The 26,889-nt window shown below is 48.1% G+C and overlaps 2 protein-coding genes across 11 annotated transcripts in view; one reads left to right on the plus strand and one right to left on the minus strand.

Moving 5' to 3' along the window:
• Window positions 1–3,736, plus strand: part of PAK6 (p21 (RAC1) activated kinase 6) — a 38,254-nt gene extending 34,518 nt beyond the window's left edge. For all 8 annotated transcript variants that reach the window (XM_018922144.3, XM_018922147.3, XM_050974709.1 and 5 more), the window contains one exon: window positions 1,710–3,736. In XM_018922144.3, the coding sequence (XP_018777689.1) occupies window positions 1,710–1,877 (168 nt within the window). In that variant the 3' untranslated portion in view covers window positions 1,878–3,736. The remainder of the gene's footprint in view (window positions 1–1,709) is intronic.
• A 4,312-nt stretch (window positions 3,737–8,048) lies between these two features.
• The window catches only part of PLCB2 (phospholipase C beta 2), a 42,022-nt gene continuing 23,181 nt past the window's right edge, over window positions 8,049–26,889 (minus strand). For all 3 annotated transcript variants that reach the window (XM_050974707.1, XM_050974708.1, XM_018922139.3), the window contains 22 exons: window positions 26,577–26,734; window positions 24,508–24,590; window positions 24,058–24,142; window positions 22,745–22,916; window positions 21,880–21,977; window positions 21,095–21,191; window positions 20,894–20,978; window positions 20,498–20,622; window positions 19,373–19,527; window positions 18,854–19,018; window positions 17,816–17,915; window positions 17,452–17,556; window positions 16,419–16,504; window positions 16,225–16,321; window positions 16,008–16,061; window positions 15,273–15,483; window positions 14,905–15,076; window positions 13,841–13,917; window positions 12,116–12,211; window positions 11,767–11,824; window positions 8,894–8,980; window positions 8,049–8,682 (listed from right to left, as the gene is read on the minus strand). In XM_050974707.1, the coding sequence (XP_050830664.1) occupies window positions 8,410–8,682; window positions 8,894–8,980; window positions 11,767–11,824; window positions 12,116–12,211; window positions 13,841–13,917; window positions 14,905–15,076; window positions 15,273–15,483; window positions 16,008–16,061; window positions 16,225–16,321; window positions 16,419–16,504; window positions 17,452–17,556; window positions 17,816–17,915; window positions 18,854–19,018; window positions 19,373–19,527; window positions 20,498–20,622; window positions 20,894–20,978; window positions 21,095–21,191; window positions 21,880–21,977; window positions 22,745–22,916; window positions 24,058–24,142; window positions 24,508–24,590; window positions 26,577–26,734 (2,639 nt within the window). In that variant the 3' untranslated portion in view covers window positions 8,049–8,409. The remainder of the gene's footprint in view (window positions 8,683–8,893; window positions 8,981–11,766; window positions 11,825–12,115; window positions 12,212–13,840; window positions 13,918–14,904; window positions 15,077–15,272; window positions 15,484–16,007; window positions 16,062–16,224; window positions 16,322–16,418; window positions 16,505–17,451; window positions 17,557–17,815; window positions 17,916–18,853; window positions 19,019–19,372; window positions 19,528–20,497; window positions 20,623–20,893; window positions 20,979–21,094; window positions 21,192–21,879; window positions 21,978–22,744; window positions 22,917–24,057; window positions 24,143–24,507; window positions 24,591–26,576; window positions 26,735–26,889) is intronic.

A 26,889-nucleotide genomic window follows, 5' to 3' on the forward strand; every position in this document is an offset into this window, starting at 1 on the left:
ACCCAGCAGTTCCCAGCTTACTGATGTTGATTGAGTAGCTTATCTTCCAGGGAAGGAAACAGGAGGATCCCTGCCCTTGGGAGTTTTCAGCTTCATGGTCTTCAGGACTACAAAGGATGCATTATGGTCAGAGCAGGAGAGCTCAGGACTGATGCAAACTCATGGAGACACTGCAGTAGCTCAGAAGATGAATTTGGCTCCATGGTTTCTTAGGAAAAAGTAGTGGTGACATAAGAAATAGTGATCACCTTTCAGTGCCCACTTAAAGAAGTCTTCCTTTCATTCTGTGCCCAGCCTCTGAGATCAAACAGCTTCTGCAGCATCCTGAGCTACCCAGCCTTTCCAATTAATCAAAGCATCTGCAGCTGCTAAAACTGAATTATTTAAGAGAGTAGACTGCTGAACTAACTGCACACATTCCAACATCAACAGCTGTTCTTTCCTTTTTGCCTTTGCAACACTAATTAAAATTTCACGGTCACATTCTGGACCTGGTGCTTGCCCTCCTTGGGCAGTGTTAAACCATCCTTGTCTGGGTCACGCCTTGCTCGGTGACATGGGCATGCCACAGGCTGTGGCAGCCAGAGCTGGTTATAGTCTTGCTCTACTTCCACTTGGGAAGCAGGCTGGCTTCCAGCAGACCTCCAATTTACAGGCTGGTGGGCATCTTCCCTCTTCCCCAGTGTCCTGCTGGAGTGCAGCTCTAGCTGTGGATCCAGCCCTCCATTTTGATGCCAATTCGTGGCTCACTGTGGTCAGTGACTGCAGTTCTGGGGGCAGCAGGTTAAAGGGATGCCACCTAGGATAATCCCTGCAGCATTGCTAAAGCATGGGCAGATTTAAAGACAGGGATACAGGCTGGATCCTGGCACTTGTCCTGAGCTGTGTGGTGCCTTCTGCAGCAATTCCAAGTGAAGCCACCCAAAGCGCTCCTGAGATGAGCAATATCATAGTGTGAACAGTATTTCAGGATCTACTAAGGGAACCAGAGCTGGGAAAATGCCCCCAGTCTAAACTGGGTGTAATTGTCAGCATTACAGTAAATAAATATAAGCCAAGATCATTTTGTAATTCCATTTTAATGATGCAGAGGATTAAACCAGCCAGAGATGTGCAGGGTCATGAAGTGATGCTTGGGGCTGGCTACTACCAGGCTTTTATACCTCTTCCAAAGGACAAATCTGTGAGGTCATTCAGCTTTTTGGTACTGGTGCTGCAGCTTCTTCATCTTCTCATACCATTAGCATGAGGGTTTTTCAGGCTCTCAGAACCTAGGGGAGAACTCTATTTAACTACCTTTCCATAATCTGTGACCAGTAAAAGAATGAATTGATTCCCCCTTCCCACCCAAGTGATGTGCCCATGTAGCAGGATTCCTGCAGAGTTTTTGAGCTGAAATCCAGGAAAGTTTAAGTAACAAAATGGGAAGCAGAAGTAACCCAAATGGAAGGATGTGGAAGGTAGTCTTAGCTTATCTGACTGTATCCCATCAAAAGAAAACAACCTAGGTGTTGTTGTGCCTAGCAGTGACAGAGAGTTATGTCCATAGCATAAAAAGCATGTGATCTGTGTCACATTGCTGGAAAAGCAAGGATACAGACTGGGAATGTGCCGGATCCTTTTAACCACGCCTACCTTGGCAGCCTGGTGTTGCACGAGCTGTGCCTGGTCCCTTTGCAGGGTTGACTTGGTTGCTTGCTTTTTCACAGACCTCCCCAGTTCTGAGAGACTTCTTGGAGAGGATGTTGACACGGGATCCATTGGAAAGAGCAACAGCACAAGAACTTCTGGATCACCCCTTTTTGCTCCAGACAGGACTTCCGGAGTGCTTGGTGCCCCTTATCCAACAGTACAGGAAGCGCACCTCCACCTGCTGACTTTATATGAGGGGAAACTCTAGGGAAAAGGAATGTTTATAAAAAATATATAGGAAAAAAATTAAGAGCCCAGGCAGTCTGTGAACGGTGCTTGGAACTTGCCAGTGATTGTTTTGGAGGACAAATGTGAATCCTGTCCATGCATCCTCAGCCTTCTGTGGCTTCTCCTTTGCTGAAGACAATCAATACAGACTAGATCTGAGTTGAGACCAAGTCTGTCTCAAGGATAAAGCGGGTATTCCATGGCTTGCGGATCACTGCTGCCGAAGGATGGCATTCGAAAGTGGAGTCTGAAGTTGTGTCTCTGAATATCTGTGGGTTTCTGCACACCCGGGCTGCTGACTACTGAGCTGGAACAATATTTCCCACTTAGAAATGTGATCTTTGTTTCCTTCATTGTGCACTGGAGCCATGAGCTGACTCACTTTGGGGCACAGACCCCTTGAAACTCTCAATGCACAAAGACCTTTTTTTTTTTTTTTTTTTTTTTTTTTTTCCCCTCTGAGACCTTTTCACAGATTATTTTAATTTCCCTTAGTTAAATATGGACCTAGAAACCTGCATACACTTCCTTAGGGAGCAGATGTGATATGTATATATTTGTTTCTAAGTGGCTCTCTTGCATCAACATGCTTCTCTTTTGCTGCAGAATGTGTATGGTTTAGTGGTCAATCTTGAATCCATTTCATGATTTTAAACTTTTGGAGGGGGAAACCCTTGGATGTGGTCCTCAAAGTGGACTCTATGAAGACCAGGTGCTCTTACCACCAGGATCTTACGGTGTAAAATTCACCATTTGCAACACCTTGTGTGCTGGTTGGAATGTGAACAGCATGCTCCTGTGGCTTGCTTTCCCAGTCCTTTCTCTCTAGAGAGGCTGAGAAGTGCTGCCCTAGGGCAGTTATTGGGTAGCATTTTGGGGATGCTGTAGGGGAGACCAAATGGAAATATTTGAGCTATCCTGCATATCCCAGGATTGATTTTTGTGTTTGCGTGCTGCTGTCTGGCTATTGATCTGCCCTTCCCCATCAGCCCTTTACATCTGGAAGGTTTCTGGTTGTCTAAATAGCTCTTTCAGTTATTTTGACGTAGTTTTAGGTATTTTGTATGCTGCACTCTCTGATCAGTGAGATCCTCAAGGTAATTGGACTCTAGGTCAGGATTAACATTGTACAGTGATGGTGTGTGTTGTTGTGAGGTCTCAAGAATATATTTGTAGATGTGGAGCTGGGATCTTGTTTTGAAACTCCAGATACCAAGATTTTGGACTTTTAGTTATTCTCAGGACAGTCCTGCTGTCTCAAAAACTGACCTCAGAACTGCGTTTTCTTCAGAAGATGTTCATAACCTCTGTCCTCTGCTATTTGCTCCAGCTACAGATCCTGCTTCAAAATTGAAGCCATGGTTGATTACTTGAAGTAATTTGGGATTGAATTCATCTGCACTGCTGCCAGCCATCAAAGGGTGGGCACCCAGTTTGTGGAATGTGTAGGTTGGCTCTGTAGCCCATGGGGAGAGGAACACCCCTGGGGGAAGAACTTCAGGGGTGCTTCATCCCCTTGGTTCAGACACCTGCTGAAGGACAAAATTAGTCTCTCTCTCACCCATGGGGTTTCTGTAGACTGGATGTCTAAGTTTGGGCTGATGGAGTTGGTTGAAATTAATTCATTAAGCTCCTCCTTAGCTGCACTGGAAAATTTTTGATGTAAAATGTTTCTGTATTCCAGATATATTACTTTTTTTTAATGCAAAAAAAGCAGGGCTTGGAAAAGATTTATAATTTGAAACAAACAGTCCTGCTTGTCTTTAGTTGTGAATCCTTTGCACTTGTGTTTTAAATTAAAGTAGTTCTTGATTTATTCATAAGCCTGATACAGTGTTGAGATGCTTAAAAATGTGTTTGTAGTTCAGAGATGTGAGTGTGAACCTCAGAGTCTGCTCTAACTTCCCTTTTCTGTGGCTATATGGCTTCTAAAACAAGAGGAGACTGGGGCAGGAGCCTGGATCCTAAGTCCTGAAACAAAGGTTTCTTGGAGACAGGGATGACAGGTTTAGCATTTAACACCATTTTATACTTTAGCCCAAATCTGACTAAACACAGTGAGGGAAGGTCCTGGAAAAATTGCCTTCAAGTATCCTATAAAATTTTAAAATCTCATTACCATATTTGTGAGGAATGCAGAAAGGATCCATCTTCCTGTGCAGTGTAGAATTAAATTCCTGCTTCTAATGTTTCTCTCATTGCAGTTCATGCACGGCCCAGCACCAGTTAACTGCTCCATTACTTAGACGAGTGTGGAATCAAACATAAATCCTAAAATAAATCTAGATAAGCTGAAAGGTTGAAGCTCCGTCTCCAGGGCCAACAGCTCCTTCCCCAGGAACCAGGCAGGAGAATGAGGATGCAGAGCAGGTTTGGAATTTGTATTGCAGTAGTGTTCAGGTTGGGATTTCATGTATGCTTGGTGACATCTGATTGTACAACAAGGTGTAGCCTCTGACGAGCTCAGAGCCTACTCAGTGGGTAATTATGCTCAGAGATGCTGTTTCCTCTGAGTATCTTTCCTTTTCTACAAGAGTGCACTTGTGTCTCAGGTTTTGCTGCTGTTCTATGTCATGTTTCCCCTGAATCCTTCCCTTTTATTTTCCTTCCTGTCAGCTTTGCTGGTATAGAGCCTTTTTCCTTGCTGGCATAGCTCTGGCAATCAGCATCCAGGAAGCCTTTGAAGATGGCACATGGTATTTATATGAACAATTTGCTGTATCAAACAGGGAGTCTGTCAGTGCTGTCACGTCCCAATTGCACTGGTTTATCTATAAATGGTGCCTGTCTTCCTCCAGAAGGCCTCTGATGTTGGATGCAGCAACTTATTATCCCATTTATTTTGGAACAGAACAAATCTTTGTGTAGAGGCCCCTGTTTTTTAACCAGTGGCAACAGAAGGACCCTGGTTCAAATGAGGCTCCTGAATTTGACATTGTTGAGTTTGGTTTGAGACATTGTTTGAGATGAGTGCCACCCTTCCCCTGCAGACTGGAGAGAGCTGCTGGCTGTGCCCTGACCAGGGTATAAATGGGATAACATGTAATTAATCTAGATAACCTTGGGGAATCTTGATATGTGAGATAGATGTGGGGCAGTGAGAGTACCTCTAAAATGGAATAGATACTGTGCAGCAGCTCCTTCTCTGAGTGCCTTAGGCACATCAGCAGTACCTTTGTTATGGAGGTAAAAAGGACTGGGGTCCTTTAGGTACAGTGTCTCCTGTTTGTGTCCCTTGCTGGAGTTGGAGTCCTCCCCTTCTTTAGACATCCCCATTATCTAATTTTTAATTATCTAGTACAAAGATTGGCCTCACTTAAATGTTTTGGGCCGCAGGATGAGATCTAGAATGTGCCATTTAAAAGATGAAAATTTGGAAAGGATCAGAGATTGTACCTGAATCTGCTGCTGTTCAGTGTCTGACTAGATGTTATTGTCTCAATTGCCACAATTAGAGTTCTGTGTGTAATGACAGGCTTGATGAGAGGCCTCTCTGAGCAAAATATCACCCTGTGCTTGGCAAGTAAGTGAAAACACAGGCAGGGCTGCACAGGAAGGAATCCTCAAGGATGTCTGAATCCCATGGGAAGAAATAGTGCTGGAAAATCAGATGGCCTCTCCCCTCTGGAGTCTGTGAGTAACCAAACTGTGGCATAACTGAATTGTGCTGCTGGAGGGATGGACGGGTTCAAGGTGTGCTCAGGACCCCTTGCAGTAACATTTGGTTTAGTGCCTTTATTTATTATTATTTTTAATTTATTTGTTTGTCCATTTCCCATTTTGCAGAACTTTCCCCCATTTTGTGCAGACAGGGAGGTGTTGGAGGCACTGCAGCACACGGGCTCAGAGGCACCCTGGAGAGAAAGGGGGTGATGCAGAGTGTGGTCTGTGCTTCATGGGAGCACTGGCTTTGCTTTTAGTGATGCTTCTGTATGCACTCTGAAAAACACATTTAGGAGGTGGTTTTTAGCACTGAGGTGAAATCTGTGTAAAAGATTACAGCTGTTTTTCATGAAATTTGGCATTAATCCCCTGTGCCAGTGTTGGGTTCCATAACAGAAGGGTTGCAGTGCAGAAACTGTGAGGGGGTTGTAAGTGCACAAGTTATTGTGGTGGGTTTCTTTGCTCAGGTTTCAAACATCAGTGGACATTAATGCCGGGAATTCTACGTGCTGAAGTTCCCTGTGTCATAGTCCACTGAGCTCTGGCCAGTTTTGAAATGCCCGTGCCTCAAGGAGCCCCCTGCTGAGCATTTTGCTCTGGTGCTGTGTCAGGCCTTGCTTTGGCCTCTGGGCTTGTGCTGTTCAGAGCTCTCGGGGCACTGATGCTCTGCATGGGGAAGGGACAGAGGAGCTCAGCTTGAGGGAGGGCACAGCAGTGGGTTCTGCTGGCTCTCAGAGCAGTTGAAGCAAGGCAGGAATTAGAGGTCTTAAGGTTGGAAAGTGAAGCTGTTTGGGAATTATGGTAGGATGGAGGGAAGGAGACTGTAGTGGTGCTGTCCAGTGTCACAGCTTGTGCTGGTGCTGTTGGTAGGAACAGCCTGTGAGATTGAACCTGGCCAACCTGACTTGGAGAGTTTGTCCTGTCGTGTGCTGCGTGAAGGAACAGAGCACGTCCTGCCTGTCACTGCCACTGTCCCTGTGCAACATAATATTTAGGGTGTGGCCCTGGAGGAAGGAAAACCTAAAAACCCCGGCCCTGCTGTTGTGTCCTGGCTTTCCATGTGTTTATCTCTGACTCAGGTTTATTCTGCGGGATTCATTTCCAGAGAGGCTTTGAGGGGAAAAAAACAGCTCTGGAACTTTGGCAGTTTGTGGAAAAGCGGCCATCCTGTGCCCACGTTCTGGTCTGACATTGGTGTCTGGGTTCCTTCCAGGGAGAGATGGGACAAATTTTCCTTTAAAATAACCTCTAAAAAGCCCCTCTGGAGGGGTTTGAGTGGCCAAAGCTGGTGACACACTAATGTAGGATGCAGGGCTCAGTGCCCCCGTGCTCTGGTTTGGAACTGCCACTGCTGCCTCTCTGGATTTAAGGTAAAATCTCCAACAGCTCCCTGTCTGCAGCTGGACCTTGCTGGCATGTTTGTTCTCTGATGAGGAAGGGCCTCAAACACCACAGGGACAGAGACAGGTGGACAGACAACCACACAGGGACACGGACACACAGACTCACAGACAGATACGCACACACAGGAACAGGAATGTACACAGACACATACAGGACAGAGATACACACCCACCTGGGCACACAGGGACGTACATGTGGACACAACCACACAGGCCCAGACACTGTGACGGAGACATGAACAGACAGACACACAGAGGACAGACAGAAGAATTAACACACACACTTGGCTACAGAGACGCAGACATGCAGACACACACACATGCTTACAGACATGGACAGACAGACATGGACATATAGAGATGCATGGATATGAAGACAGACACGATCACACACTCAGGCACAGAGAAATACACAGGGACACAGCTGGATGGACACAGACATGTGGACATGCAGACAGTCCCATACTGAGACATGGATGACAGACACACACATGTGGACATACAGACACAAATGGACAGACACCAGACACACAAACATGGACACATGCAGACATACGTGTACATACCGGGACATGCAGACACACACATGAACACAGAGACACTGATACAGCTACACAGCCACCTGGACACAGACATGGAGATGGACACACACACACTAACTGCAGCTAAGTAACAAGTGACCCAGTTGTTTAAGAACTGCTATGTTTTATTTTTTATTTTTAGAAAATAAATAGCTCAGAAATGTACAATCCATCATTCCAGTACTCTGGTGACACCACAGGGGAGAGGTGGACTCTTGTTGGATGTTCAGAGTAGGCTTGGAACATGCTGTCTCATACCTGCTTGACCTGGGGTTTGGTTTGTTTTATAGCAGCATTTGTAATTGTTTATTAATGCAGCTTCAGGTGTAACTGTTTTCCTGTAGGATGCACAGCGTGGTGTGGTTTGCTGTGATTTAGCCCACTTCCCACCCCTATCCCCACCTGTGGTGTCTCTTTGTATCAGTGTTTAGGTTTGTTTATTGCTGTTTTGTTGAACCGTGTGGAAGATGTTAGGAGGAGCTGGACTGATGTGAAGAGACGCATGTGAGGAATGATGAGGGAACTGACTCTAAAAACTGTTCGGAATGCAAAGTAAATATTCCTGTAGCTGCTGCTGTGATGCCAACAGGGAGTGTTGGTCAGCAGGCACAGTCCCTTTCCCACTGCTGAAATACCTCAGAGTTCAGGCTGGGGAAGACAGAAGGTGCAGTACTCTGAAGGGTAAGCTCTCCAGACTGCTTCCAGATATCTGGGATAATGTAGTACATTCCAGAAGGATTTCAGGAGCTCCCCAGAATGGAAAGGGATGGCAGTAATTTGTGAAGCTGATTGTTACTTCACCATATAACTTCTTGCAATGAACAGTAAGGAAGGGGCTCATTTCAGAATATGCTCTCTTCTATCTCCATATCCATTCCAGCTCCTGAGGGCTCAGTCATTGCCAGTGTAAGCCTGGACACTTCTGCCACTGGTATATTTGTTTCCAGTTGATCTGTAGAGCCTTGTTCTCCCTCAGGAATGCTCTGAACTGCTTCCTTCCCAGTCTGTGGCTCTCCAGGAAAGCTGGCTTTGGTGTAGTTCTTCACCATCTCCTGAACCTCCATGTTCAGAGCTCTCAACTTCTCCTCATATTCCACCCGTACCTGCTGCTGGAGCTGAAAATGGAGAATCAGGTCATTCCCACACACTGGAGTCAAGCAGAGAGACCAGGAGCTCTGGGGATGAGCTGTTGGTCCATCTGGGATCTGTGTGGGTTTTCTCACCCCCTGGGAATGGGTGGGCTGAGGGCAGCCATCAAGATTGTTTCTCTAGGGGTTTGGACTTCTTGTGCCAAGGAACAGCCCTGACCCTAAACGTTGTTCTTACCTGGCTTTCTCTCTCTTTGATGGACTGAAGATTTGCTGCCTGCTTCTCCTCCAGTTTCTGCTGGAACCTGCCAGTCTTCTCTGTCATCTTAAAAAAGAATAAATTAATCCCCCTCAGGTTCCAGTTTTATAAGCAAGGGCTTTGGACATCCCAAGCTCAGCCTAGCAGGGTGGGCCAGGAGCAGCAGCCTGGATTCAGGGACACCACAACAGCCTGGCAGGTTGAGTGCACATGGGCATGTGGGACATAGGGACATGGACACAGACATATACAGGGACACACACACAGAGATACATGGATACACAGACTTGCCTAAGGACAGACACCTGGACACACACACACACACACATTGCTGCACGTGCAGCAAAACGTGCACTTGTACACAGACAAACAGGCACAGCTACACATGGATAGACACACAGTCACAAGGCCACTGATGGAGATGGATACAGACAGCTGGACACAAACACCAATGGACACACTCACACAGGTGGACACTGACACACATATGGACACAGGCACATAGACACAGGACATGGACACAAAAATGGGGACACGGACACAGGCAGACGTGTGGATGCACACATGGACAGGGACATAGATGCACAGACAAGGACACAGACACACACCTCCACACACACCCCCCTGATGTGAACACAGACAAAGACATGGACACACAGACAAACGGACACAGAGAAACAGGGACACAGATGCACACGCATAGACACACATGAAAACAGACACAGGCAGAGAGATATGGATGCAGACACACAAGCACACATACACAGATAAATGGACATGCATATGGACACAGACACATGGACGCAGACAGACTGGCACACAGGCAGATACAGAGACCCATGGACACAGAAATGTGGACACAGATGCATGTACAGATTTAGGCAGACACGGACTGTGGGCATGGATAGCAACACATGGGGACACACACACTGACACAGGACATGGACACATACACAGACAAGGACACAGATGCACTGACACAGATACAAGTGGACACATACAAGTGGACACAGACGTGGACGCAGACACATGGACAATGACACACACACAAAGACACACAGGGACACAGACACATGGACAAGGACACACACACAAAGACACACAGGGACACAGACACACCGACACACACACAAACATCGTCACATGGACACAGGTAGACAGATAAAGGTGGATACAGGGAGATACATGGACATGCACTGACACATATGGACACAGACATACAGGCAGACACATGGACATGGACACACGTATTCCTGGGCAGAGGCACACGGACATGCAGACATACAAATACTTGGGCACAGCTACACTGACACACAGACACACACACACCTGGACATGGGGACACAGGCAAAAACACATGGTCTCAGACATGGACAGGAAAACAGACACACATGGACCACCACAAGGACACACAGACACACACTAACATGGACACAAAGACAGACATGAACATACACTCAAGTACGGGCACACAGAAATACACACGGCTGGACACAGACAGGCACCCAGACAGACACACGGACACACAGATTCCTAGCAGAACATGGACATGGACAAACACATGGACACACTCAGAGAAGGACACGGCTAGAGATGGACAAAGACACCTGGACATGGACAGACACACCTACCCATGGACAGATACAGACTCACACATGCAAACACAAATATTGACAAACTGTTGCATGGACAAACAGACACAGATGGGTGTAGAGACAGACACACAAACACAGGGACCCCCCATCCCCTCCAGCACAGCCACAGGCAACACAAAGACACTCCTGGACACAAGGACAGACAAACATGGACACAGACACAAAGGTTCACAAAGACATGGGCTCGTGGACACACAGAAACAGACACCTACATCGACATGTACATGGACATGCACACAGGAATAAAGTGACATGCAGACACACTCTCACGGACACACAGACGTGCAGGGACACAGACAGACACCCAGACATGTAGAGATGCACACAGATGCACCCACACTTGGACACATGGACAAAGATACCTGGTCAAAGGGACACAGATGGACAAACATACATGGATACACACAAGGACAGACTCCTGGATACAGAGACACATGGACACACATGAATACTGATAAACACAGAGATACATGGATACAAACACAAGCCGAGAGAGACTCACCCTAAGGCAGACACACCCATATGCACACACAGTGTGCATGGACACACGCAGACACAATGTATCTCTGACACAGGGGCATACAGAGACACACACGGACACACGTGCCCATGGACACACTGGCAGATCTACATGAACGTACACAGAGACATGGACATGCATGCATACAGGAACACAGACACACATGGACACAAGGACAAATGGATAGACACGCACAGACACAAAGACATACATGGACATAGATGGGCATGCAGACACCTGGACCTATGGACATATGCACTCAGACACCCAGACAGAGAGACACTGGGACACATACAGACACAAAAGGACACACAGACCTGGACAGAGACACTGACCCAGACACACAGATTCAACACACAGAGGTATGCACAGAGACACGCCCACACACAGAGGCACAGACACAGTTGGACACATGGCCACTCAGACACACATATGTGAACACAGATGGACAAATGGACTCAAATGCTGACACTCACTGACAGACAGACATGGACTGGCACTGGGTCTTCACAGGGCAGATCTGGGGTCCTTGAGGTGTCTTTCCTCCCGCCAGGCTTTCCCATTGCTCCCGAGTTGTGGGTTACAAATGCCCTGGACACTGACTGAGTTCCCCTGGCCACCTCCCCATGCAGAACCCAGAGCTGCTGGGGCAGCCTGACCCCCACCCCTGAACTCACCCGTTTGACTGTCTGCACCACTTCCTGAATGTGGGAATTGTTAATTTCTTTCTTCAACCTTTAAAGAAAATTATAAAACCCTGTAAAATCCAGCTCTTCTCCTTCCATAAAACCCATTTGTCAGGACTGATCCGTACTATACTGATCAACAGATGTGTTACATTCCCAGCCTGTCCTACCACAGAGAGAAGCTGCTGTACTTCTAGGAAGGACAAATAAAACACCAAAACACCACTCAGAGTTGGCTGAGCCATAAGGCATGTAACTGGATGCAAAATTCTACTTTCTCATCTTCCAAGTCAGCAGGAGATCCTGCATGAACAGAGCCCAGGAATATCCACTCCCACACCTCTCCTGAGCAGCCTTGTCACTGGTATTCCTCAGCATGGCCTGGACCCGCTCCACTCTCTTTGCCTCCATCCGCTTCTTAATGTCTTTAATGTTGCTGTGGAGAGAAGAGAGGAGATACAGCCTGGTTACCAGCCCCAGACAGCAGAGCAATCCTCCATCCACAGCTCTCTGGACTGTTCCACTGTCCAGAAACACCAAATGTGGGAGACTGTGCAGCAGGAGGTCTGGAGTCTCAAGGACATTTTATGTCCTGAGTCAGGATGTGTCTTGGCCCAACAGTGGAGGCAGCACATGCTAAAGGCAAGTCTAAGAGAGAACAAGTCTACAGGAAATTTTCCCTCCTCTACCTTCCCAGTTTCCAGTCTATCCTCCAGTATCTATGCAGGTATCATGTTCCATGATGTCACTCGTACTTTAGAGTTTACCTTCACTTTGGGATTTCCCAGCTCTTCGCTGTGAGAGGAACAGTACTTAATTTATACACAATGTGACAGACATGCTCGAGACATTCACTGGATGTCCCATCCTTCTTTCCACTGAGAAACAGTGAACAATCTCTTCCCTCTTCCAGACCATTCATGATTTACACATTCCTGTCACATTCCCTCAAACATCTGTTCTCCTAGCTGTCCCATTTAATTCCTTTTTGTGCACAAATTCCTCCCCAGTGCTGGCTGTTCTCCTTGTCCTTTCAAAGACTTTATTTGTTTGAGATGGCACACTGAGAAGGGGACAGCTCTGTGCAGATGGATCCAGTGGCACAAGGCTGACTCAATCTTTTTTTTGTTTCCCTGTACAATTCCCAAAATTCTGTTTGCCATTTTGGCCACTGCAGAGCTGGGAATGAAGAACATCCACAGCAGCTGAAGATCTCTTACCTGTGCCAAAACCAGTGCACTGATTGGCTATGGCCAGGGTTTTCCATTCACATTATTTTATATTTATTCCTGCTGAATTAAACTGCCATTTCATTGCCTGTTGCTGCAGATCTTGCAATCTTTCTGGAGCTTCTCCCAGCCAGGGAGATGTGACTGTACTAATGACATCCTACTGTCAGCAAACCATTACCTGGCTATTCACCTGTTTCCTTAGACTTGCCTGAATATGCTGAATAGCTGAGTAAACTCTGGCTTGGGACAGGACACAAAAAGAGGCAGTTTTATAGGAATTTGCAACTAAAGACTGAGACAGCATTTAATGGGAAGTAGGAATGAGTGAGGATTTCAGCTTCAGGACAAAGTTCTTGCAAGAACAAATGGATACATATCTGGCTAGAAACTGGTCAATTGATTCTGCCAGTTTGTTTAAATACTGGAGCCAAGATGCTCAATTCACTTAGAAGATAGAACCGATCAGTCCCTGGAAGGGATTAATGTGAGGTCCTGACTTTAAGAGACAGAGGTGGCAGTCAGGGACCAGCACTGTATTTCCCATCCTTCCCCATCAGCGGTTCCAGGCTGCTCACTGCAGATGGAACTCTGTATCCTGCTTGGTGCCTCGTGGCTGGAACAGAATTCTGGGGATCAAAAGAGGCATCTTCCGCCCATACCACTGTGTGAGATCCCCTGTCACATCCCCCTACCTCAATTTCTTACCAAAGGAAATCAAGACCTTCTCTTCCCCATCCTCCCTCCCTCGCTGCAGAGCAGAGCTGTGAGATCCAGCAGAAAGTGCTGCCCAGAGCAGAACGTGGCATTATTTGTGATTCCACTGCTGTATTTACCTTTCCGACGTGTCCCTCAGCACCCGCAGCTCAGCTGCCTGCTTCTCCCTGGCCAGCTCCAGGATCCTGGCAACTTGCTATTTAAGGGATGAACACAAGACCAAAAGGGAACAAACCAGGATGAGACACTGCACCCCATCTGTTTCCAGGTGCACCCAAGTCAGCTGTACACCTCCCTGCACTGAATTCGAGGAGCAACAAATTCTGCCACGCCGAGGCTCAGTGCAAACACTGGCACAGGAGTGAGCTCAGCTGTACATGCAGGCCCCACCGTGCCAGTAGACTGCACTTGTGAGACAGGAAGGTTTCATCCCTGGCTCCTCTTCCAGGTAAGAAACCTGATTCCCAGGTGAGCCAGTGCCCAAGTGTTATCTTCCCCTCTGGGTTGCACACAGCTTGCAAGAGGCCTGTCAAGCCTAAGGTGCACCAGGGAACTGAAGATTTAAGATGTATCAGTGCAAATTCCTTCAGAAAACACTAATGGGAAAAGGCCTCCCAAGCCTGGAATCACTCTCCTTTCCTTGGAACAGATAGCATATGCTGGATTTACCACCACCACCATCCCACAGCCTGCACTCTATCCCCAGCCACCACCGTGGCTCCTTCTGGCCTTGGCTGAGCTCAGCCTGCAGAACTCCCCTCACCTGGACTCTGACTTCCACCAAGTCAAATAGCAGAACAAGCTCTGATGGTGCCACTGGTGAGCCCTCAGCCCACCCCCACATCACCCCAGCTCCCAGGCTCCTGGAGAGGTGGCACCTGGCAAGATGTGAAGCCACTAAACACCACATTAACTCCATGCTAAGGCATCAGAAGAGCTGGAGCAGATGGAGCTCCAGGGCAATGCTACTCTTGTTTTTTAAAACAGCAGACATATAAAAATGTTTCTGCAGGATTTTTAGGGCTTCTAACAAATAAGCTTCATGTCTTCATTCTCAATTACCTGGCGTGTGCATGTGTCAGGTATGTTCTGGGCCCAGATTCCCAAGCTCAGTTTAGTGAATAACTTGGGACTTTTGGGGCTGTCCAAGGACACGTTTTCAGGTGACACTCGCAGCCCTCACCTCAGTAGCATGCTGCTCTTTCTTCCTTCGGATGCGATTGTGGTGCTCCTCCCCAAGGTGGATGAGGTCCATCTCCAGCCTCTCCCTCAGCTCCACAAGCCAGTGGCAATCGATGCTCTCTGCTGCTCTCACAGGATTTGCACTGGTACCAGCGTCACTTGGGGTGACGCTCCTGCAGAACAGAAACAGGGGCCATGCTGCTTCTCACCACACCAATACAATCCCAACCTTCCCACCCACCCTCAGTGAGAACAACCCAGGGACATGCACATGCCTGCACAGCCCCATCTTCCTGCAGAGAAGGGAAGGCCATGTTTCCCTGGGGATCCTTGTTTTGGTTTAGGAAGGTGACCCCAGGCTGTGGTTACCTCTTCTTCTGTGTTTTCCTTGTGCGAATTGTCCTTTTCTTGCCCACAGGGCAGGCCAGCTCCGAAAAGAGCACAGAGTATTTCTGCAGCAGCTCCTCCCTCTGTTTGCTTCCCTTCCACTCCAGCTCCCTCAGCTCCTTCTCCTGCCTCTTCAGCAGCTTCAGGAAGCGCTTCTTCTGCTGCAGCTCAGCAAGGGTGATTGTCTCAGGCTCTGAAATACAAAATAAAAAGGCTGAACAGTGCCAGCTCCTTCCCAAGGCTTGGAGTACAGAAACTGGAGCATACTGCTCCAATACATGTCCCTCGATCACCACATCCAAGCCAGAGCCCCCTCTGCTCCACACCTTGGGATGCCTCTCCCCAGGTACATATTCTATCCTGGCAAACCTTTTTTCTTTAGAAATAACTTCTAAAAAAGTGATGTACATAACAGTAATTTGCCAACATATCCTGAGTGAAACAGGTTTCCTCTTGTGCCTTCAGTTCAGTTTTGAGGCACAATTAGGCTTCGCGTTTGCAGGAATTGGCATCACACTGCATTCAGGCACCCAGAAGCAGGTGAACAACATGTTGCACAGGGAGTGCAGCTGTGCTGAAGGAAACCTGTCCTGGAGCCCTAAGATTCCTGGGATTTATCTTTAGTGCTGGCTATACCAGGCAGGGTTGGTATTTTTAATGTGGAAATATAAGAGTACAGGCAGGGCCTCAGCCCAGGTGACCAGCATAAGGAGTTACCTGCCATCTGCATTACTTCTAACACAGCTTCATCCTTGGTGAACACTGCTGCTCCTGAAATCCCAAAAGAAGTTCCTGTTAATGTCCCATCTTGGATGTCCAGGTTGGAAATGGACAGAGGAGAGCACACCAGAACACAGCCCATGTTGGTGTCAGTACAGAAGAATTAATTAAGCTGCCAAGATGCTTAAATGCTTGGAAACTCTTGGAAACTTACCTGTGGACCTGTTAGAGGGAGGAATGCTGGGTTTCCTAGTGGAGCCTGCCACCCCATTAGTCTCAGCAGTTGAGAGGTTTGTCTGTGTGCTAGGCTTCTAAAACAAAGATCAGAGGTAAATGAAAACTCCATTATTTCAAGCTGAATCCATGTAAGGTGCTCTAGAGAACCTTAGAGAATCCGGAAAAACTCACCTCCCCCGAGGTATCCTTGAGCTTCATCAAGCGCTTGTCCTGCAAGTTGAAGAACTTGATGGGGTTGGAGAGGGCAATAGTGAGATCTGGAAACAGAGAGCAGGGCTTGGATAGCAAACAACTCATGGACTCATTTCCCTGCCCAGTGCAGGACACTGTGAAGAAGGAATAGTTTGTGTTCTCTGCTTGTGACCGAAGTCTCCCTAACACAACAAGGGAGGGAGGAGGGGAACCTCCTTCACCTCAGTGCCAGCCCAAGGCCATGGCTCACAACTGATGTTCAGGGTAGCTCTATGAAGTGATTTTGGGAACTCTGCTCCCAAAAGCCAGGGCCAGGTTAAGATTTTTCCCACCTGCAGAGCTGCTTGCTCCAATTCCAGCCCAACATTGTATAAACCTCATCTCTTTAATAAAAATGTGAAAAATCAAATTTCTCAGGATTTCCCCAGTGAATAAGGTTCATTTGTATGAACACAGGGGAGGAGAAAGCAAATATGAGAAGTATTCACAAGAGCTCTTGTGGCTGATGCTGTTGCACTCTGGTTTGGTCATGACAGTTGATCCCTCTGGTGAGGCTTCTGTCACATCCAGCTCTGACCCTTCTCAAAGGAAGGTCCCCATATCTCAGTACCAGCAAGAACTTCCCTTCTCTTCCAATAGGGAAGAGCATCACTCCTAAAACCTCCCTAAAGCCCCTGTTCTCTGCAGCCCCTGAGAGATGTCACTTATTCCCTCAAGGAAACCTCTTCCTGCCTCTGAACAAGGGTAGGGCTGAGCCATTCCACACTGGAGCCTGGTACACCTGCACTGCACCTCAGGTGGGAGCCAGGCACAGCTGGGAGCCTCCACACTCTTCCCAAGGCAGTGAGGCTGTGACAGGATGCTGGTGTGCACTCAAGTCCCACCCTGACAAGGAATTGAGGGTGCAGCAGGAAAGCACTTCCCATGCTGGAAAAATACTTCTGAATCAGAGTTTGGAGGAGGCCAGAAGCACTCCCCCTCCCCTCCCCCCCTACATTCCAGCACTCCCTACCTGCCCAAGCATCTGGCACGTAGTCCTTGATCTCCAGGAACACGAAGAGGGCAGGCATGGTGAGCGGCATGTTGCTCTCGCTGCGCAGGCACACGTGGTGGTAGCCTGGGGCACAGAGGGGAGGGAGTTGAGCTGGTGGCATCCTGTCCCTCCCTGTCTGCTCCAGCAGCACAAGGCTCCTCTTTACAGGAGGAGCCTGTATATCATGGGAAAAAGCCAAGCTATAACAAGATGGATTTCAAGTTCCACTGCCTGTGGGCATGGAGATTAAGGAGCAAAGTATGCAGCTGTTTGTATGGTCTTTATGGCTTCCACTGGACAGGTCTGAAGGGCACAAAAGCTGAAGGAATTTTCACTGATTTACCTGGGTGCATTGCGATGATGGGAATGATACGCTGGCCAATGAACTTCCCTCCTTCTTCCCAAGCCACAATTTTGAGAGACGCCAACTCAGGCATCATGATCTAAGGGAAAAGCAGAGTAAGACACCAGTGTCCTCACCTCTAACTCCTGATAGCAGCATCCTCCTCCTTCCAACCAAACAATTCCATCTCTTCCAGGATGGCACTGCCATCCTGGAATTGTAATCCTTGTAATTTAAGGGCACAGTTTATCACAGACATCATAGCTGAATGCCCAGAAACTCCACCAGTCTTCTCAGCCTGCACAGGATCACGGGTTACCTAAAGACAAAAACAGGGCAGCAAACCCTCCAAACCACTGTTTCCAGGAAGAACTCATTGGAATGAACTGGGATGGATAATTTAGCAAACATGGTAACATTGCTAATAAAGGCTTTTGACTCCCTCCTTCCCTGTATTCTTGTGCCATAAAATGAACTGAAAATTATTCAGCCAGGAGTTAAGCCTCAGAGTGTTTCTGAAAGGAGAATATTTTAGCCAAGTAGGCTGAAAATATCTGTAGCTTCATACTGTGCCTGACAGATGAATTGTGTAATGTATACTTGACTTATCTTCCCTGTGCCCTGCAGCTGGACTGGTGATCACTGAATTCCTGGGGAGAGATGGGGCAGCTTTCCATGTTCTGGCACAACTGAAAACTGGTCCCATTACTGCTCCAGTTTAGCTGTTTCTCATTGACAGTTTAACCACAGAAATTCAGTTCCTGTCTGGTGCTGGAAGTTTTCCAAACTGATCAATCTGAAGAGGGCATCACAGAGGGGAGACTTTGGATGCCTGTTATCTCCAGAATCATTCCCATCTACCATTGTCTGTTCTGGGAAATATTGATGCAGAGTTGTTTTGGATATTGTTGTTTGGAAAGTGCCTGAGGTCTCTAGAGGGGAGTCCCTTCTGCTGGCACTAACCTCTGCCAAGGCAGTGCTCATGGCCATCAGGAGCTTTAAGGATTCTCTGCCTAAATTACTATCAAATGTTCTCACCTTTTCAAAAACAAAAGCCTCCTCTTTCCACACAGGGTTAATGGAGTTGGCCGTGGAGGTCAGTTTGGTTCTGTGTCTGCGTTTGGCATCCCTTGGCAGCCCAAGGAGCTCCACTTCTACGTAGGTCTTCACGCTGCGGTCTGAGAGGAACTGACCAGACAGTACCTGTGAACAACACAAACAGTTAGCAACTGCTGGGAAGAACAAAACAGGGGGACCCACCCATTCCTTCACCCTAAAGTCACTCTCCCACCCCAAAGCAGCTTTTCTGCTCCAGCTCTTCTTTTACCTTCACCTCTATTTCTTGCTTCAGCACTTCATCTCTCCCTACCAGCACAGCCTTGGCTCCCTCTGCACGGCAGATGCTCATTTTCCATTTTCATGTGATTACGATTAATTTAAAATAGCGACAAGCCTGGGAGTTGCCACAGTAACGCTTTCTCACAGGACTCCACGGGTTCGTGTGGCACTAAGAGTCCCCCTGGGTGACACAGGACAGGGCCCCCAGGCTGTACTTGCCGTGACACAGACAGTAGTGGCCACCAGCCCGTCGATGTGGTCCACGGAGAAGGGGTCAAACTGCTTGTCAGGACGACGCATGAACTCGTGCTTGAGCAGGTACCCACACTGCCCATTGAACTCAAACAGGGCCATGTTCTGCTGCATGGGGACATCTGAGAGCAGAACAACACTGTGAGACAGGGCTGGGAGGGACAGGCAGCCTGTGTGCTGTGAGGGAGCTGAAAGCTGCCGGAAGCTTCCAGCCCCTGCCAGCCCACCGCTCGCAAAGCCATCTTGAAAACTAATTAAGCCTCTCAGCACCCTACAGGGAAAAGTATTACAGCAGCTGTTGTAAGAAAGGGAAGTGGTTTGCTTGCGCTTGCACCTTAAATCATGGGCAGAACTAAATTAAAACCTACTTTAAGGAGCACCTGCTATTTTTGGGTGGGAATAAGTAACTGTCTAAGCTCCTCTGCTCCTTCCTCCTTTCATTTTGGGCCTCCTCTGAGTCCATCTTCTGTCTGACACTACTGAGGACACTGCCTGGTGGTTGCTGCATCTGCCTGCACTGTCATCCTCTTCAGAACCAAGCTTGCTCTTGCTCCCTTTTGTCTCCTATGCTCTATACATAACACAGCCCTGTGAGGAAGGAAGAGGGGTAAGGTACAGCTTTCTCTCAAGGCTTTTCTTTCCTTCTTATGCTGGTTGTGCAGCATGGAAAGGCCTTTCCTCCCTGGTCAGGTCAAAATCCTGGAAATAATGGCACAGACAGGTCAGTGCTGTGGCCAGATGGAGCTCTGCCTCTGCCTTGTAGAGGTAGCAACTTGGGGGATGGGGGAGCTGCAGGTGCCCTCACGGATATGATTCAGTGTGACATCGTGGAACAGGACAGCCAGGGACAGTGCCCAGACACAGGGTGACAGCAGTCCATATGTGTGCGTGTGTGTATGCCAGGTCTGTACTGGGCGTGGAAAAGTGCTGTCGGTCTGTGGGAGATTAAATTAGAGGAGAACAGCACTTTGGGCATGTGGAACAATCACCAGGGAAATGGCAGAAAAGGAAGAGACAGAGACCAGGAGCACCTGGGGATCAGCAGTGCCTGACCTCACCTGTTCAGAGACTGGAGCACACCCTGACACTCACCCATGGTCTGGAAGTTGAGTGCCACCATCTGACAGCCGACATTCCAGAACATCTGGGGCTGGTAATTGGAGGAGTCCATCCGGGTGCCTTTGGGGTAAATGCGGCTCATCTGCCACTTGTTGTATCTACAGGCTCTATAGGAAACACTGTTCCCGTTGCGTCCTGGGGCCAGCCCACATATTCCCATTATAAAAACTGTTGGAGCTCTGCTACCAAATGCTCAGAGCCTTCCAGACAAGACCCCAGGGAGGCTCAGGCTCCTTGTCCATACACTTCTCACTTAAGGACTAGCATCTGGCAGCCTTGATATTGGCTACAGCAGGATGCATCCTGTGAAGAATCTCCCTCACACTCCAAGCACCCAATGGCACTGGAAAAGGGCTGCCAAAAGGATACTCTACAAACTGCATGGGTAACTTGCTCACTAGATCGCAAGCCTTGGTCTCAGTGAAGGAAGAGATGACGTAACTCCGGTTCTTCTCTAGAAACAGGAGATTGCATTTAGGAGCAAGGCACGCCCAGTCCCCCTTCTGCACAGGGACTGAGGGAGGCAGGAAGCTCTTGGTCTGGATTCCAAAGGAACTGAGCCTGACTTACTGGCAGAGACCTCGAAGGAGTTGAATTTGATGGGCTGGATGTAGTTAACCAGGCTGGACATCTCCTCGTACGCTGTCACTTCCAGGCCAGCTGTGCCCTGAGCAGAAAACAATTCAAAAGGGAACAGATGAAGAGACCTTTCCTGGAGATGAAACAAACTGCACCAGGGCCTCCCAGTCAAAGAGCTCTGGTGGCTGCCCTGACCAGAGTGCTCCATTTTCTCTGGCTTCCCAGTCCTACAGCTCCATGTTGGGCAAGGGCACAGGATCTCCAGGTGGCTGGGCAAAAACAGAATCAAGGCACATGGAGAGGTTCCAGGGAGGACATACAAAGCCCAGGAATCTCTTTGACCCCTCAGAACATGGAGTCTGGGATAAACGGGGATGTTGTTTTTCCTTGTCTCCAAAGGATACCAGGGAGATGGAAATGGGAAACAGACCTTTTATTCAAGGGAATACTGATCTCCCTCCCCCTTCAGCAGCAGCACTTTCAGTAACAATTTCTCAGACCAAGGCTAAACCTCTCCAACACGCCCAAGGCAAACAGTTATCTCCAAATCATGCACAGTCAGCAGTAACTGCCGCATTCTTTGTGTTTGCAAAAAAATTTCTCTTTTTCCGTTTTTCCTGCAAGAGTCTTGTCATGTGGGGGATGGAAAGTCCCCCACAGATTCATTCCCCTTTGCACTTTGGGTTCATCTCTATTCAATAGGGTGAGGCCCCAGAGAAAAGTGGAAGCCATCAAAAATCAAAACAGAAAAGGAAAAGAGCTAACAGTGACAGTACCTCATCTGACTGCATCTTTTTAATTTCCTCTTCATCCAGATTTCTGAGCTGTTCATCCTCTTCCTCTGGCTCCTCTTCAGCCACATCACCTGCCCAGACTAAGCACACAGGCCCTCATCAGTGGTATGGATCAGGAGGACACAGACAGGACCCTGCAGGCTGCTGGCAGTGGAGGGCTCTGCCAAACCTCACCACCAAGTAATGCTGGAACACTGAGGGGAAGAATCCTACAATTTTATTGGCCAAATCCAAACATGAACTGGTACACTGAGGATGAGCACACCCAAGAGACCAAACCATTCCTGCTGCAGGCTCCCCTCACATTTAGGAGCAACAATCACTGGACTATTTCCGCTCCAAGGTCACGTATATTTTCAGGAATAAATGCCCATTTTCAAGTGTTCTGCAGTGGTGCTCACCTTGTCCTCGCATAACATCATGTGCTCTTACCATGACAGGGACTGTTCCACCACAGGGGCCCTGAGCCCAAGTGTTGACAGGAAGGGAGGAGACAGGGACTGAAGGTTTTATGAACCTCCAAGACCCTCAGGGTGAAGAATTAGGCTGTGGTGAATTTGTGGTTATCAGAGAGCTACAAGCAGTAACAAATTATTCCCCTTCCCTCAACCCAAAAGCCAGAATGTATCAGTGGATCACTAAGGGATGATGGGCAGGTAAATTATCCTCTCTTTTGGTTGGACTAAGTGTTCAAAGTATTCTGAAGATTTAATTTCTCTTCCAATTTTCTGCTGCTGCTTGGAATAACTGATTCAATGACTAGTGCTGGCTTGTCCCAAGCTCACCAAGTATTGAGTGATTTAGAAGGCTTTGCCCATCAGTTTTATTAGTCCCCCTTCGGACGTACCAGTATCTTCAGCATCCACAACGGTTGGCTGCTCAGTTGTTTCTGGTTCCATGTTCCTCCCTTTCTTCAAAGAGTTCTGCCTCTTCCCAGACATAGATTGGTTCTTTTTGTTTTTAATCAAGATTTTCCTTAAGAGATCCTTAGGACTTGGGAGAGGAACTCCTGGCTTCAGCTGTAACAGATAAATTTCATCACAGAATTCAAACGTTCACCTCCCCTGTCCCCCTGGCCAACTGTCAGCGCACAGACACATCTCTCACCCACTATACTCCTAATTTCCTCCATCTGTCAGCATATCCCACTAGATTAATGCAGATTTTTCCTAAGATTTCACCTGTGGTTTCAGGCCAGCATTTTGCACTTCTCAGGCTCTGCCATGCTGCCTAGCCACCCATCCTGCTAAAAATAACACCTAGATGGCCTGAAGGCATCCACATACCTCTGGCTTCCCATTCCACCTACTTCTCTCATTATATCCCAGATCCTCAGTCCCTCATCAGTACTCAGGCCACATTTAAACACTGCCTGCAGCAGATTTAAAAAAGATCCCAGAAGAGGTGGCTCACGACAAGAACATGTGACAGACTGCACAGACAGCAAAGGCCTGTAAATAGCATAGTTGATCTCTTGAACTGTTCCCCCCCTCATCCCTCTGTTCCTATTGCCTGGACATGGGGCTGGACAATGGGCAGCTGCTGCTGGCTCACTGCTTCTTTCCAGCTCTTCTTTGGGTTTCAGTGCTTTCAGACAGCTGCTTGGGCCAGGTGCCTCAGCTGTCCCTCCTCTGGGCACCCCAAGGATCTGCCTCGTGCCCTGCAGAACACAGATCCTGCTCAGGTGTTTAAAATCATGTCTCCTGGCAGGGCAGTTGTGTCACCAAAGGTGTCACTGGGGCCACAGAAATACCTGTTGTACAGATAAGATGAAGACTGAGGTCAAGCAGAGGGGACCTTTCCTCAGCTATTCCAAGCACATGACACTGACCTGCCCACCTATGCCTGGAAGGGAATATTCCCAGGCTAGAAGCAGGATTAGGCCTTTGCTCCTGTTTCCAAGTGCTGGCAGACAGAGCTGGACCAGTGTCATGTACAGAACACACCTGGTACCCTCGGTACATCCTTGGCCACCCAGAGCTCAGCGCCCAGAGCCCCTCAGGTGACAGAGTGCTAAACAAGAGTTTTCCACCTATCTCCATGAACCAGGATCTATGTCCATGGCATTGTATCTGTTGTTGTGGCACCTCCCAGCATCAGGAGTGACCAAGTTTTCCAGAAAGGCCTCCCCAGTGGCCTCCTGCCCCAGCTCCCTCATACCGGGTATTTCTCCAGTGGCTCTGTCAGCAGCATGTCTCCAAAAATTGTTCGGCAGTACTCGGCCATCTTTGCCTGCTGCTTGGGCCTAAGAGAGATCAGGCAGGAGTGAAGAGGAAAGCAAATGCCCAAAATCAGAGTTTGGCATGAACAAAAGATGTCCATGTCCTCTGCCCAGAAAACCATCTCAGCTATGCAGATGTGAAGGTCCCATTCCCAAGTCAACTCCTATGTTCATACTCTGCAACCCTAAGGTAAAAAGCTGCACAACTGTGTTCACCCCACTCTGCAGGTTGAGGCTCATCTTTCAGCTCTGACCCACCTTCAGTTGCTTCAGAGACCTCAAGCAATACTTCACTTCAGCTCAGCACTCACTTAAAACCCAGCAGCCCTTGCCTGTGTATTTTCTGCTCTGGACACAGCAGCCAGTTCTCCCAATCACCAAATACTCACGAGTCCACGTGGTTCTCGAAGGACAGGATCACAGGGTACGGCGATGTTTTAAACGCACTTTCTGCAATGGCCTCGATAGCATCCTGAGGGAGAGGCCATGGTCAGAGTGAAGCTCAGCAGTCATTAATAACAGACACGCAGCTGACCTCCCACTGAACAGACTCCGTAACTGTCTCTCAGGAGCTCCTTTCAAAGTCACTAAGCTTCTCCCAGTAAGAAGGTGAGAAGTGTCATCTTTTTCACACCTGCTCAGATTTCCAGCTCCAGAGGATCCACACTGAGCTAAACTCAACATCTTGCAACAAAATGAAGCTGAAGATGCAACAAGGTGATATTTTGGTTTTGCTGCACAGGTCAGTGCATCACTGCACGTGAGAATGTGTGGCCAGAGGGACAAACTCCTGCTGCAAGCACCTTGAACTGGTGCAGCACCAGATTAAACCACTGCAAACTCTATCCATACTTACCTCTGAACCTGCCCAATTTTCTGTCATTTCTGCTGCTTATAAAATCCTTTTGCCTGGCAGCAAAGAGAGCTGGAGTGTTCAGTTACCAGCTGTGCTGACATTTCAAATGCAAATACCATGGAAACCTTTTCAGCATTAATGATGTAAGAAAAAATAATATTTTCCCCAAGCCCCTGTTAAAACTGCCACAAACTTTCCACTACTTTCCTTTCTGATCCTGCTAATTGGTAAAGAAGTGCCATTTGCTCCTTTGCAATTAGAGTCCCCTGATCATCCCAAATCCTGGATCAGCCATGACCTCAGGAAGGAGGGAGGCTGCCACAGCTGCTCCTCCATGGACCACTGGGAGTCTGTCACAGAAGCCTCAAGGCTCTCAGGAGAAGCCTCAGACAATGCTACTAAAAGGCCACAGGAGTTGTAGTGGAAGGAAGGACTACGTGTTATGTAAAACCAAAACCAAGCACATGCTGTGTTAGCAGGTTATAATTTCCTTGAGGTACGGTCCCAGGCTTCAGCAGAACTCTGTAATTACAGCAGCTACAAATGCCATTATTTCTCTTCTATCTGCAATGAACTGCTGTGCAAAAAGCAGCAGTGATACCACAGGGCTTTGGAAATAACTGAGTCTGATGACAATACCTCTGACCTTAAGGACTGCTTTGGTTTGTTGTTTTTTTCCCCTTCACACATAAATATTTTAGTAATAGTGAAGTGTGGGAACTGGGGAGAAGATACAGAAGAAAAATAAAGAGCTGGAAAAAAACATCTAAAGCACCTCTACCTGTTGGCAGCAGCTGTGTAAAGGAGTGCAGAAAAAAAGTCAGTGTGATGCCTTTATTTGTAACTTGCAAGCTGTGGATAAATGCCCTGTACTGCCTGTACTGCCCTGCTGTGCTTCCAAAGGCTGGGAGCTGAATCCTCAGGGAAGACAGCTGCTCCACAAAATACATTCCAGCAGTCAGGTCGTTAGGAAAGAATTGAACCCTGTTCTTCCAAAACCCTCCACTTGAGGCAGTCAGCCACAGAAACCTGCTGCAGACCAGAAGATAAACTCATTTAACTGTGTCTTCTAAAAGCCATCCTGTTCACTTCTCTGATGTGCCTCTATCTGTAAATCCACCAGCTGCATGCCACGTTCTGTGCATCCATCCTGTGATACAGCCCTGTGTACACACACCCCTCTGCTCAGCCATCTCTCCATGGCTGCTGCCTGACTTCCCACATCTCCTTCATCCATCCATCCATCCATCCATCCATCCATCCATCCATCCATCCATCCATCCATCCATCCATCCATCCATCCATCCATCCATCCATCCATCCATCCATCCATCCATCCATCCATCCATCCATCCATCCATCCATCCATCCATCCATCCTCTTCATCCAGCTATCAACCTCTCTTCTACTCCTCCCATTCCAAAACTGTACAAACTCCAACCTAGTTCTTATCTGTTCACTTTTCCTTCTACCCACACATTCATTCACTTGTCACCTCACCATCAATCTTCTCCTCTCAAACATCCTCAGCCATCTGGCTCCCTCAGCAATCAGTCTAAAAGCAGGCAGGGGAGAGCATCCATGGAGAAAACCCTTCACTACCTTGAAGAGGATCTCAGTTGTCATGGTGAAGCCATGGGTGATGATGGGCTCCTCATCTGGGGGCCGGCCCTTCCAGCAGTCCAGCTCCACGCAGCGGCAGCCAGCCAGCAGTGTCTGGCGGTACATTTCGGGAGAGGACATCCCAGAAAACTGCCCAGCTGCAGGAGAGAGGCTCAGCGTTAGCTACTCACACAGGACAGCTCCTGCACACACAGGGCAACAGGAGTCTCTGCCAGCCTTCAGCAGGTGGATGCAGCAGACTGACAAGATGTTTTCGGTTGCAGGGCGACACTGCTTCATGTCACACAGCATT

Source organism: Serinus canaria, chromosome 5 (assembly GCF_022539315.1).
Source record: "Serinus canaria isolate serCan28SL12 chromosome 5, serCan2020, whole genome shotgun sequence".
NCBI lineage: Eukaryota > Metazoa > Chordata > Aves > Passeriformes > Fringillidae > Serinus > Serinus canaria.